General features: G+C 42.7%; 1 protein-coding gene across 3 annotated transcripts in view; it reads left to right on the forward strand.

Moving 5' to 3' along the window:
- The window catches only part of spag9b (sperm associated antigen 9b), a 300,349-nt gene that overhangs the window by 151,977 nt on the left and 134,639 nt on the right, over window positions 1-13,733 (forward strand). For 2 of the 3 annotated variants that reach the window (XM_063030689.1, XM_063030690.1), the window contains exon 4: window positions 6,884-6,978. In XM_063030689.1, the coding sequence (XP_062886759.1) occupies window positions 6,884-6,978 (95 nt within the window). Of the gene's footprint in view, window positions 1-6,883; window positions 6,979-7,409; window positions 7,793-13,733 lie in introns of those variants that run through there. The other variant, XM_063030691.1, reaches the window with a different exon arrangement.

A 13,733-nucleotide genomic window follows, 5' to 3' on the forward strand; every position in this document is an offset into this window, starting at 1 on the left:
GTGTGCCAAATAATGTCTCTGGTTTTCAATTCTCAGACTCTAGAAATAAACCAAATAAAATTAAGATAAGTTTAGCTTTATCAAAACAGTGAAACATGCAGTGAAATGCATCGCTTGTATTGATGACCAACACGGTGTGAGGATGGGCGAGGGACAGCCTGAAAGTATCACCATGCTTCCAGCACCACCATAGTATGCCAGAATACTTGTTTAAAAATTCCTTTCATTATTGTACAGGTGGAGCACCCCTTATCCGAAATGCTTGGGGCTGGAAGTGTTTTGGATTTTAGATTCTTTTGGATTTTGAAATATTTGCATTTATATAATTCAAATTAGGACTCATGTCTGAACATGAAATCCATTTACATTACATAAACATCTTTTACATATACATCTTATACGTATGCCCTGAAGATAGTCTTATATGACATTTTCAACAATTTTGTGCATGAAACAGTAATGTGTACATTGAGCCATCAAAAAGGGTAATTTTTAAAAATTTAAATTAAATAAGTAGTGGAAAAAAAAGTGGTAAGATAGTGTTCATGGGTTCATTGTCCATTCAGAAATTTGATGCAGAAGGGAAGAAGCTGTTCCTAAATTATTGCGTGTGTGCCTTCAGGCTCCTCTATCTCCTCCTTGATGGCAGGAACGAGACGAAGGCATGTCCTGGGTGATGGGGGTCCTTAATGTTGGATGCCACCTTTTTGAGGCATCTCATTTTGAAAATGACCTGGATGCTGGGGATGCTAGCGTCCATGATAGAGATGACTGAGCTTACAACTTTCTGCAGCTTATTTCAATCCTGTGTATTGCCCCTCCACGCCAGATTGTGGTGCAGCCAATTAGAATGTTCTCCGTGGTACATCTGTAGAAAATTGCGAGCGCCTTTAGTGACTTGCCCAATCTCCTCAAACTCCAAATGAATTATGGCCGCTATCTTGCCTTCTTTGCAACTGTATCAATACCTTGGGCTCAGGATAGAGATGTTGATACCCAGGAACTTGAAATTACTCACCCTTTCCACTTCAGACCCCTCTGAGGACTGGTGAGTGTTCCTTCATCTCACCCTTTTTGAAGTCCACAATCAAGTCTTTGGACATACTAATGTTGAGAGAAAGGTTGATACTGCAATACCACTAAGCCAGCTGATCTTTCTCGCTCCTTTATACCTTCTCGTCACCATCTGAAATTCTGTCAACAATAGTTGTGTCAGTGACAAATTTATAGATAATGTTTGAGCAGTGCCTAACCACACAATTATGGGTTTAGAGAGAATAGATCAGTGGGCTAAGTCACACATCCTTGAGGTGTGCCAGTGTTGATTATCAGTGAGGTAGAGATGTTGTTTCTATGCTGCAAAGACTGTGGTCTTCCAGTGAGGAATTCAAGGATCCAATTGCAGAGGGAGGTACAGAGCTCCAGCTTTTGGAGCTTTTTGATCAGAACTGAAGGAATGATTGTGCTAAACGTTGTGCTGTAGTCAATAAACAGCAGCCTGACATAAGTATTAGTATTGTCCAGGTGACCCAAAGCCCCATGAAGAGCCAATGGGATCATATTTGATAGTAGTTGAGGCAGTTCACCCTGCTCTTCTTGGGCACTGGTATGATTATTGCCCTTTTGAAGCAAATGGAAACTTCTAACCGTAACAATGAGAGACTGAAAATGTCTTTTGGTTGGCACAGGTTTTCAGAGCCGTACCAGGTATAACATTGGGGCCTGTCACCTTTCAATGGTTCACCCTCTTGAAAGACATTCTGATGTTGAGACTGACCCTCAGCGACAATCTTGGCAAATTTAGCAATGAATTTCTCTGCTGCTTCATGGTCAGCAGGTGCTTTATCACCTCAAATCTTTCAAATTTAATGCCATGCCTTTTATTAAATTTCTGCAACCGGCCTGCTGAACATTTACAATTACCTTCAATCCACCATGGTAGATCTTTGTTTTGTGTATACTGTTAAGTGGCATATGTTCAGTCCAACACTGATGAATACGCTCTTTTAATACATGATCATTTTTCTCTTTCTGCATTGTTTGTCTATTTTTCATTAACTTCTGAACTTTACATATTGTATGTGATGTTACTTCTCAGAATTGTCTGTAATGTGCAGGAGCCTGTGCATTGCCTGGAAACATTCCCAGCAACTTGTAGAATTTTCCATTTCTGAATGGCAATGCTCAAAAAAATTCCAGATTTTAGAGGTTTTTGGATTTTGGAATTTTGGATAAGGGTACTCAACCTATAACTTCTCTGTTAAAAGCTTCCAGTCAGTAAAATATCCATCCCCACCACAGTGCCTCCTATCACCACAAACTGAGGAACTCAGCAGATCAGGCAGCATCTATGGCGAGGAATAAACAGTTGCTGTTTCAGGCTGAGACCCTTGATCAGGAGTTATGAATGAATGGTCTAGGCCCAAAAAGTAGACAGTTTATTCCTCTCCATGAATGCTGCCAAACCTGCTGAGTTGCTTCAGCAGACACGAGGAAATCTGCAGATGCTGGAAATTCAAGCAACACACACAAAAAATGCTGGTGAACACAGCAGGCCAGGCAGCATCTGCAGGAAGAGGTATAGTCTACGTTTCAGGCCAGGACCCTTCGTCAGGACTAACTGAAAGAAGAGATAGTAAGAGATTTGAAAGTGAGAGGGAGGGGGGAGATCTGAAATGATAGGAGAAGGCAGGAAGGGGAGGGATGCAGCTAAGAGCTGGAAAGTTGATTGGCAAAAGGGATACCAGGCTGGAGAAGGGAGAGGATCATGGGACGGGAAACCTGGGGAGAAAGAGAAGGGGGAGGGGAGCCCAGAGGGTGGAGAGCAGGCAAGGAGTTATAGTGAGAGGGACAGAGGGAGAAAAAAGAGAGAGAAAAAGGGGGGAAAATTTAAAATATATTAAAAAATTAAATAAACAAATAAGGGATGGGGTGTGAAGGGGAGGAAGGGCATTAACGGAAGTTAGAGAAGTCAATATTCATGCCATCAGGTTGGAGGCTACCCAGACGGAATATAAGGTGTTGTTCCTCCAACCTGAGTGTGGCTTCATCTTGATAGTAGAGGAGGCCGTGGATAGACATATCAGAATGGGAATGGGAAGTGGAATTAAAATGTGTGGCCACTGGGAGATCTTGCTTTCTCTGGCGGACAGAGCGTAGGTGTTCAGCGAAACGGTCTCCTAGCCTGCGTCGGGTCTCGCCCATATATAGAAGGCCGCACCGGGAGCACCGGACGCAGTATATCACCCCAGCTGACTCACAGGTGAAGTGTCGCCTCACCTGGAAGGACTGCCTAGGGCACTGAATGGTGGTGAGGGAGGAAATGTAAGGGCATATGTAACACTTGTTCCGTTTACAAGGATAAGTGCCGCGAGGGAGATCGGTGGGAAGGGATGGGGGGGGACGAATGGACAAGGGAGTCGCGTAGGGAGCGATCCCTACGGAAAACAGATAGGGAGGGAGGGAAAGATGTGCTTGGTGGTGGGATCCCGTTGGAGGTGGTAGAAGTTACGGAGAATTATATGTTGGACCCGGAAGCTTTTTCGTGGGCTTTGTGGAACAATCCATGTTCCAAGCCTGTACTGGTATCTGTCCCCCTCTTTTCCTTCGCTACATTGACGACTGTATTGGCGCTGCTTCCTGCACGCATGCTGAGCTCGTTGATTTAATTAACTTTGCCTCCAACTTTCACCCTGCCCTCAAGTTTACCTGGTCCATTTCTGACCCCTCCCTCCCCTTTCTTGATCTTTCTGTCTCTGTCTCTGGAGACAGCTTATCTGCTGATGTCTACTATAAGCCTACAGACTCTCACAGCCACCTGGACTATTCCTCTTCCTACCCTGTCTCTTGCAAAAATGCCATCCCCTTCTTGCAATTCCTCTGTCTCCACTGCATCTGCTCTCAGGATGAGGCTTTTCATTCCAGGACGAAGGAGATGTCTTCCTTTTTTAAAGAAAGAGGCTTCCCTTCCTCTATCATCAACTGTGCTCTCACCCCATCCTCCCGCCACCCCACTAGGAATAGTGTTCCCCTTGTCCTAACCTACCACCCCACTAGCCTCTGGGTCCAACATATAATTCCATAACTTCCGCCACCTCCAACGGGATCCCACCACCAAACACATCTTTCCCTCCCCCCCTTTCTGCTTTCCGCAGGGATCGCTCCCTAGGCGACTCCCTTGTCCATTCATCCTCCCCATCCCTTCCCACCGATCTCCCTCCCGGCTCTTATCCTTATAAGCGGAACAAGTGCGACACATGCCCTTACACTTCATCCCTCACCACCATACAGGGCCCCCAGACAGTCCTTCCAGGTGAGGTGACACTTCACCTGTGAGTCGGCTGGAGTATTATACTGCGTCCAGTGCTCCCGGTGCGGTCTTCTATATATGGGCGAGACCCGACGCAGGCTAGGAGACCGTTTCGCTGAACACTTAGGCTCTGTCCGCCAGAGAAAGCAAGATCTCCCAGTGGCCACACATTTTAATTTCACGTCCCATTCCCATTCTGATATGTCTATCCACGGCCTCCTCTACTGTCAAGATGAAGCCAGACTCAGGTTGGAGGAACAACACCTTATATTCCATCTGGGTAGCCTCCAACCTGATGGCATGAATATTGACTTCTCTAACTTCTGTTAATGCCCCTCCTCCCCTTCACACCCCATCCCTTATTTGTTTATTTAATTTTTAAATTTTTTTTAAATTTTTCCCCCTTTTTCTCTTTTTTCTCCCTCTGTCCCTCTCACTATAACTCCTTGCCTGCTCTCCACCCTCTGGGCTCCCGTCCCCCTTTCTCCTTCTCCCCAGGCTTCCCGTCTCATGATCCTCTCCCTTCTCCAGCTTGGTATCCCTTTTGCCAATCAACTTTCCAGCTCTTCGCTCCATCCCTTCCCCTCCTGTCTTCTCCTATCATTTCGGATCTCCCCCTCCCCCTCCCACTTTCAAATCTCTTACTCACTCTTCTTTCAGTTAGTCCTGACGAAGAGTTGCTTCAGCATTTTGTTGGTGATCCTGCAGATTTCCAGCATCTGCAGAATCTCTTGTGTTTGTGCTCCTGTGACCAAGTCAATTTTGGATCCGGTTTCTCAACACACCTCGGATTCCTTGTACCTTAACCTTCTGGACTGGCCTACCATAGAGATCTTGTCAAAATCCTTAATAAAATGCATGTAAACCATGTCTACCGCTCTACCTTCATCAATTTTCACCTCAAATAAACTCAATCAGATATAATTAGACTATCAAAAATATAAAATGCTCTCAACCGTTTGCTTTTCATTCCAAGGACTAGGCTTTGGCAGTATTTGTTGTCTTAAGTGGATTTCCTTTATCAAATGGCATTTGTTACAAAGGAATAACACACACAAAATGCTGGAGGAACTTAGGAGGTCAGGCAGTGTCTATGGAGAGGAATCAACAATCAATGTTTCGAGATCCATTATGTTACAAAAGTGTGCTTTTGAAATGGAGAGTATTAAGTTGCTGTCTTCCATGGAGTCACCAAATAGGAGGTATAACTGGTCTGCATATGTTTTGTAGGTAGAAGATGAAGATTGTAAATGAAAAATTCCACTTAGTATTTGATGAAGAGCAAGAAAGTCCCCTTTCCTGGATTTCACACAAGATTTTTGGTGGTTGAATTTCTGGTGTGTTCATGGCAGAGGGGTGCTTAATGTCCTAATCTACTTAGTAATATTTCTAATTTAAAAATAATGGTTTGCTGTTCATGTTGGAAGGGAGATGTGAGGAGCAAGTTTTTCACACACAGAGTGGTGGTTATCTGCCAGAGGAGGTGACAGAGGCAGAAACAACTAGACTAGGAATTGGAATTGGTTCATTATTATCACATGTACTGAGATAGAGTGGGAAAAAATTGTTTTGCAAGCCATCCATACAGATCACTTCAAAGTATAAGTATGTTGAGATAGAACAAAGGAACAGAAATAACAATACGAAACATAATGTTACAGTTACAGGGAATTTACAGTGCAGACAGGCAATAAAATGCAAGGGCCATGATGAGGGAAACTGAGATGAAGAGTTCATCTTTTTATAAGTGTCATTATACTGGCTGCTTGTCTTGAGGCAACATAAAGTGTAAACAGAATCCACAGAGAGGAAGCTGGTTTTCATGATGGACTGAGCTGTGTCCACAACAATGCAACTTGTTGCGGTCTTGTTCAGAGGGCTTGTCATGCAAAGCTGTGGTGCATCCAGATGGGATGCTTTCTACAGTGCATCTATAAGAAATGGTAAGGGTCATGGTATCACTAAGAATGCCAGTGCACTTCCTTGGCCATAGCATTTACGTGTTTGAACCAGGGCAAACTACTGGTGATGTCTAGCCAAAGGGATTTGAAGCTCTCAAGCATCTCCACACCACTAATGCATTCAAGGGCATGTGCTTTATCGCATTAACTGATGTCGGTGACCAGCTTTTTGTTTTGCTCACACTGAGGTTGTTGTCAAGACACCATGCCACTAGGGTTAGGGTTCATAAGGCACTTGGACAGATATTTGGTTAGGAAGAGGGTAGGGAATCAGGCCTAATGTAGGTAGATTGGATTAATGTGAATGGGTGTTATGGTCAGCATTGACAAGTTGGGCTGAAGGACCCGTTTCTGTGCTGTGCAGCTCCATGACTCTGTATCTTCAATTTCCTCACCGAAATTGCAGTGCAAGATTGATTTTCACAAACATCTCCAAAACAAATATGTTTTGAAGTCACATTGAGTTTAGTGATAATTTAACTTTCAGTTCAAAGCTGCACCTTGTAAAATAATTTAATGTGTATGTTTTGCAGAGCTATTTTAATAAAACGTATGTCTCAAAATAAAATCCTGATGAAGTCTGACCTTTTCCCCACTTTCATCTTTATCACAGATGATCCACAATTACATGGAGCACTTAGAACGAACCAAACTTCACCAGTTGGGCGGGGTAGATTTGCAAGAACCAGGAGTTCACAGCAAAGTTAGGTAAGCATTTTAGAATTTGTTATCTCCTCTCTGGCTGAATAGAAATATCGATGCTTTTCCAAAACATGTGACCACTGACCCATTTGCCTAATGTCAGAGCAATGGACAATAGTTTGGCTGATGTCAGACGAATGCATTGTACAATATAGCTATAGCTGGTTAATAAGCTGGAACTAAATTAATTATGCTGGGAGCATTGATTTAACAGCTCTAAAACAGCTTTTAATCAAAAATCGTTAGCGGCAGGTTGGTTTTACTTGCCGTTACTCTATGCAAGACCTCAGCTTTGTTATTCGTTTGGATAATGAGGACTTCTTTTATGTGCATGTGTTATGTAAGCAGTTGTTTCCCCCTGCAGCCAATAGGAGCAGTGACTGAGGGAGGGTGGATAGCGAAGCGTTGGTCGCGGATGCTGCAGCATTGATGCTGAGGTGATCAGCTGAATGGGTTTTAAGCATGAGCGGGATGATGTAATTCTGTGTGAGCTGCTGCAGAACGTAGCTTGCAGGGTGTGCTGATGCTTTTGTTTAGTGTAGCTACTTTTGTGGCTGTGGTTGAGTGACAGAAATTTTCAGTAGAAGGATACACCCTCGATCTGTTGTAACCTTCCCCTGTGTTCTGGTCTCTGAACATAACCATGCCAGCACAGAGCCATGAGTCCTGGTTGCATGCTTCTGTTTGTGTTTGGCTTTGTTGGCGGGGCGGTGGTCATTAATTCAGCTATCCTGGTGTCACTCTCTGTCTTGCTGCTTGTACATTATTCCATTTCAACGGGCCTTCCAGCGCTGACACAGAATCTTCCAAGGAAAATCAGGTACTGGCCTGTCCTGCGGCCTATTTCTTGTGCAGAAAATGATGAGTTCTTCCATGTTTCTTTTATGTAGTAACTGTATATCAGGGTATGTCTTTTTTCTTTCTCAGTTACCACCTACAGAGCAGATACAATTCTTCTATTGAAAATGCATTTAAGGAATAACCATTTGACTTTGTGAGGGTTTATTTTTGCTAACTGAATTATTTAACAATTGTTTTTGAAGGCAGAGTTTGTTCTCAAGTATTGGGACTGGAAGATTGTTTATCCTTTGTTTCTGAATAAAACAGTTGCTTGTTTCTGAAGACGTAAATTGGTTGCATTGTAGTTGCATTCATTCTGTGAATACAAGTACAAGACATATAAGCTAGGTCTGGTGTTCAGTAACACGCACACTTTTACTTTATTTTTACTATCCGTACATGTACTAGTTTGTAAATTAGTAGCATTATATTGTAACTAGCAATTTACACTATTCACTGAAGAACTTAGTTTTTCCATGCTTGAGATCAATTGCAAAAGTTGCTTAATTTTACCGTGTCGCTTTTTTTCCTTGACTATGTTCTGTGTGGTTTTGTTTTAATTTATTACTTGAACAATGTGTTCTCTTGTTAGGAACTAGTTTTGATAAATGAAGTTGCCATTTTAAAAATGAAATTTATTGTGTGGTGTTAACTTTAAAACAGCCAATTTAGAGATTAGACTGGCTTTCTGGAAGTACTGCTGTCTTGCCTAATTTATTCATGAACTCATGAAACTACTTTTCAAATGATTTAATTTCTTTTTCTTTTTGTCCCTGTCCAAGGAGTTTGTGATGGTACATTGTACAGGGGCTTTACTGTGTCTAAATTATTTTTGTCATTATCCCTACATCTGTTTTTCCCAATGTTGTTTAGTACCTTTATTAAAATGCTGCCTGCAAAAATTTTTCAAAGTAAGAATTTCCCTCACAGTTCAAGATGCTGTCCAGAACCTCCAGGGATCACTAGTTTGAAGATTTTTCCCAGTTCAGTGGACACTGCATGTTCCTTCTTCTGGGTCAATCAGAAGTCCCGGGCAGTCATTGGCCTGGGTGGGTCCACACCGCCACCCCCCCCCCCCACCAACCGCCTACTGATTTGCAGTATGATCACTTTGGCCAGGACCAGAGCTGACTTTCAAGGACGTCCTCCAAATAACTTGCATCAGAAGTGTGGGACTGAAGTGCAACCTGAGCTTCAGGAGCAGTCTCTTCAAATATTCAAATGGATCACAATGTCTCACATCAATTTGTTCAGGCCACAAAAATGGTAGGGTCCCTTGAAGTCTGTATGTTACCTTAAACAGATCTGTGTAGCATTCTCCATCTCAGGTCAGTCACTGATGTAAAGGGGGAAGCACTTCTTGCTGCCAGATGGCTGAGTGAACTGGCTTGGTGTGTTTGAGTGGCAGATAAGGGTGAGGAATTCGGGAGTTATGTATCTGGGTAAGAATCTCTCCCTCTGTGCACTGGGAAACTTTATGAACTGCGTTTCCAAGAGACTGCTCAAATTGCATGGGACAGGCTCCCAAGTTGAGTTTCAGGATATGGACTTGATGAACAGTTTCCTTGCAGGATTCAGTTCAGTTCACATTCGTCTACATTCTTGATTTTCTCCTTTGACATCCACTGTGTTGGATCCACCAGCATCTTCATGAACGTCAGTAGCTTGTGGAATGCACCTCTACATCTGATAACTATTCCATGTTGCCACTTTGGGGGGGGGGGGGCGGTGAAGCTTGTATTTCTGAACATGAAGGGTATTTTTAAGTACATGTACAATTTGATTATAAAAATGTATGCCAAGTTTGGATGTTGACTAACTTGGTGCCAATTAAGAAATAATAAGCTATTATATATCATAACTTCAAAGAGTTAACGTTGAAAAGATTAAGATCATTCTTGTGTCCAAATGTTTGTATGAGAATAGTTCCAAACTAGAACTGGTAGAGTATGTAATGACTTCAACAGAGAAAACAGAAACTTAACATTACAGTGTTTTCGTACTCATCTCGTGTAATTCATTGCTTGAATATTAATTTTATAAATATGAGAATGAATTATAAGGAAGTTTTAGTCAGTTGCGAATTTCAATAATTGTTTAAACTTTTGATACACATAGATTGCCTGGAAGCTTGCTGTGGCCAAACTTCTTCCAGCTGTGTCCTTCAGGCAACTTGAAACTTAATATTTGTCAGCCTCTTGACATTGTTGAAGCCGGAATAGATAGCCAACTGTAGAAAAGAAGATAATAAGGATAATGGGAGGTTGAATGACACTGATGGTGAGCCACTGTTGGACTTGGCACCTAATCCAGCAGAGGTTCTGTAATATACTGAGTGGAGAGGGCAGATGTCCTTCGGAAATGCTCCTTCAGCTTTAGAACAGCTGCAGTTGGATGCCAGTTCATTTGAATGTGATTGCTGGTCTTAACTATTTTATTTCCTTCATAATTAATTTACATTGAATGTAGCGTAAAATAAATTTGATTTTAATAAGAATAATAGGATTGGGCAGAGGCAACATGGATTGATGAAAGAGCGCACATAGAGTCATAGAGTACTACAGCACAGAAGCAGGCCCTTCAGCCCATTTAGTCTGTGCCAAACTGTTATTCTGCTTAGTGGCATCAACCTGCACCTGGACCATAGGCCTCCATACTCTTCCCACGCATGTACTTATGCACACTTCTCTTAATTGTTGAAATCGAACCTGTATCCACTGCTTCTGGTGCAGCTCATTCCACACTTGTTTAGTTTTATTGGAGCACTGAGAATGTGACTAGTGTGGATGACAGAGATCCAGTAGATGTCATAGAGAGTCGTACAGTATGGAAATGGGCCCCTATGCTCACTGTATCCTCTAAATTAAACCCATCTTGTGGTGTTTGGGCTGTGTGGCCTTCAATGCCGAGGTTATTCAAGTGCTCACTTAGACACTTAGTGACTCTGCTTCCACCACTCTATCCATTAGTGCTTTGCTAATACTTGCCATTGTCTAGATGAAAAATCCTCTCTAAAATCTTATGCCCTTTGCCGTAAATCAATGTGCTCTGGTTTTATTCTCCTTTGATAAGGGAAAAGGATTCTTGCAAATTACTTTATCTATACTCCCCATCATTTTATATATCTCAGTCACATCCTCCTCTGCTCCAAGTCCAGTCTCTGCTACCCTAAATGCCAGTGGCGTAACAGGCAGCAACTACTCTCCAGTCTCTTCTCATAACTACAGTGCTCCACCCATAAAACATCCTGGTGACTCTCACCTGTTCAGTCCTCTCACATCCTTCCTACAGTATGGCTGCTAGTACTCCAGCTGAAGTCTGACCAATGTTTTATGAAGCTGGATCAGAACCTCCCTACTCTTGCATTCATTGATAAAGAAAAGAAAGGTGAGCTTTATTTGTCACAAGTACATTGAAACATACAGTGAAAAGGGTCATTTAGTTTCAAATCAAATCAGTGGAATTTTGCTGGGGGCAGCCTGCAAGTGTCACCATGCTTCTGGCACCAACATAGCATGCTCACAGCTTACTAACCCTAACCTGTACACATTTATAAAGTGGGAGAAAACCAGAGCACCTGGAGGAAACCCACACGGTTACAGGAAGAACGTACAAACATCTTACATACTGTGGCTGAAATTGAACTCCAGCCTCCCTCGGGGAAGCAACAGTGACTGTGCCTGTGGCACTGAGTCGGCCCTGTGGCTCAGAAGAGTAGGGAACTGAAGAGAATGGCAGCAGTAATAAGGGACTCTATAGTTAGGGGGACAGATAGGTGATTCTGTGGACGTGAAAAAGAAACATGGATGGTAGTTTGCCTCCCGGGTGCCAAGGTCCACGATGTTTCTAAATGCGTCCGTAACATCCTGAAAAGGGAGAGTGAGCAGCCAGAAGTTGTGATACATATTTGGTACCAATGACATAGGTAGAAAAAAGGAGGAGGGCCTGAAAACAGAATACAAAAAGTTAGGAAGGAAGTTGAGAAGCAGGACCTCAAGGGTAGTAATCTTGGGATTGCTGCCCATGCCACTTGACAGTGAGGGTAGGAATAGAATGATATGGCAGATAAATAAGCCAATGGTTGGGCACAAGTGCAGACAGTGCAAAGAGTTAAATTGTACCACAGAGGCAAAATTCAAAAGGGCAAAGAATGCAGGACTGAAGGTTCTGTATTTAAATGCACGAAACATTTGGAATAAGGTGGATGAACTCATGGCACAATTAGAGATTGGTCGGTATGCCGTTGTGGGCATCACTGAGTCATGGCTGAAAGGTCATAGATGGGAGCTGAATGTCAATGAATATACTTTGTATTGAAAGGTCAGACAGGAAGGCATAGGCAGTGGTGTGGCTCTGTTGGTAAGAGATGGAATTACATCTTTAGAAAGAAGGGACATAAGGTCAGAGAATGTTGAATCTTTGTGGGTGGAGTTAAGAAACTGCAAGGGTAAAAAAGACCATAATGGGAATCATATATAGGCCTCCAAATAGTATCCAAGACGTGGGGTTGAAATTGCAAAGGGAGCTGAAAAGGGCATGTAATAAGGGTAATGTCACGATTGTAATGGAAGACTTCAATATGCAAGGGTATTTGGAAAGTCAGATCACGAGAGAGGGAATTTGTTGAATGTCTACAACAGTAGTCCCCAACCTCCAGGCCGCGGACCGATACATTGCCGTGAGGATGCAGCGGTGCAGCGGTATCCGGAACGCACCCAGCACATCTTTAAGAAAAAAGCCGAAATAAACAATCTAATTGATTAGGTGCCGCCCAGCAATGTATTGGTCCACGGCCCAGAGGTTGGGGACCACTGGTCTACAAGATGGCTTTTTAGAGCAGCTTGTGCTTGAGTCTACTTGGGGAAAAGGCTATCTCAGATTGGGTGTTGTGTAATAATCCAGATTTTATTAGGGAACTTAAGGTAAAGGAAACCTTAGGAGGCAGTGATCATAATGTGATTGAATTCATACTGCAGTTTGAGAGGGAGAAGCATAAGTCACATGTATCTGTATTGCAGTGTAGTAAAGGGAATTACAGAAGCATGAGAGAGGAGCTTGCCCAGGTGGATTGCAAGGAGATACTGGCGGGGATGACAACAGAGCCGAGGTGGCTGAAGTTTCTTGGAATATTTCACGAAGTGCAGGATAGGCATGTCCAACAGAATAAGTAGTTCTCAAATGGCAGGGGTAGGCAACTGTGGCTGACAAGGGAAGTTAAAGGACTGTATAAAAGCTAAGAAAAGGGCATATAATGTAGCAAAAGTGGGTGGGAAGTTGGATGATTGAAAATATTTTAAAATCCAACAAAAGACAACTTTAAAAAACCATAAGAAGGGAAAAGATTAAATATGAGGGCAAAACTAGCCAATAATATAAAGCAGGATACTATAAGTTTTTTAGTTGTGTAAAGAGTAAAAGGGAGGTGAGAGTTGATATTGGACCACTGGAAAATTATGCTGGTGAGGTAGCAATGGGAGACAAATAAATGGTGGTTGAACTTAGAAAGTATTTTGCATCAGTCTTCGCTGTGTAAGACACTAGCAGTGTGCCAGAGTTTTGGAGTGTCAGGGAGCAGGAGTGAGTGCCATTGCTATTACAAAGGAAAAAGTGGTAGGCAAACTCAAAGGTCTTAAGGCGGATAAGTCACCTGGACCAGATGGACTACCTGCCAGAGTTCTGAAGGAGGTTGCTGAAGAGATAGCAGATGTATTGGTAATGATCTTTAAAGAATCACTTGATTCTGGCATGGTCCTGGAGGACTGGAAAATTGCAAATGTCACTGCATTCTAAGAAGGGAGCAAGACAAAAGAGAGGAAGTTATAGGCCAGTTAGCTGAACCTCAGTAGTTGGGAAAGTGTTGGAGTCCATTATTAAGGATGAGGTTTCAGAGTACTTGGAGACTAATGATAAAATAGGTCAAA

The sequence above is a fragment of the Mobula hypostoma genome, chromosome 22 (genome assembly GCF_963921235.1).
Source record: "Mobula hypostoma chromosome 22, sMobHyp1.1, whole genome shotgun sequence".
Classification (NCBI taxonomy): domain Eukaryota; kingdom Metazoa; phylum Chordata; class Chondrichthyes; order Myliobatiformes; family Myliobatidae; genus Mobula; species Mobula hypostoma.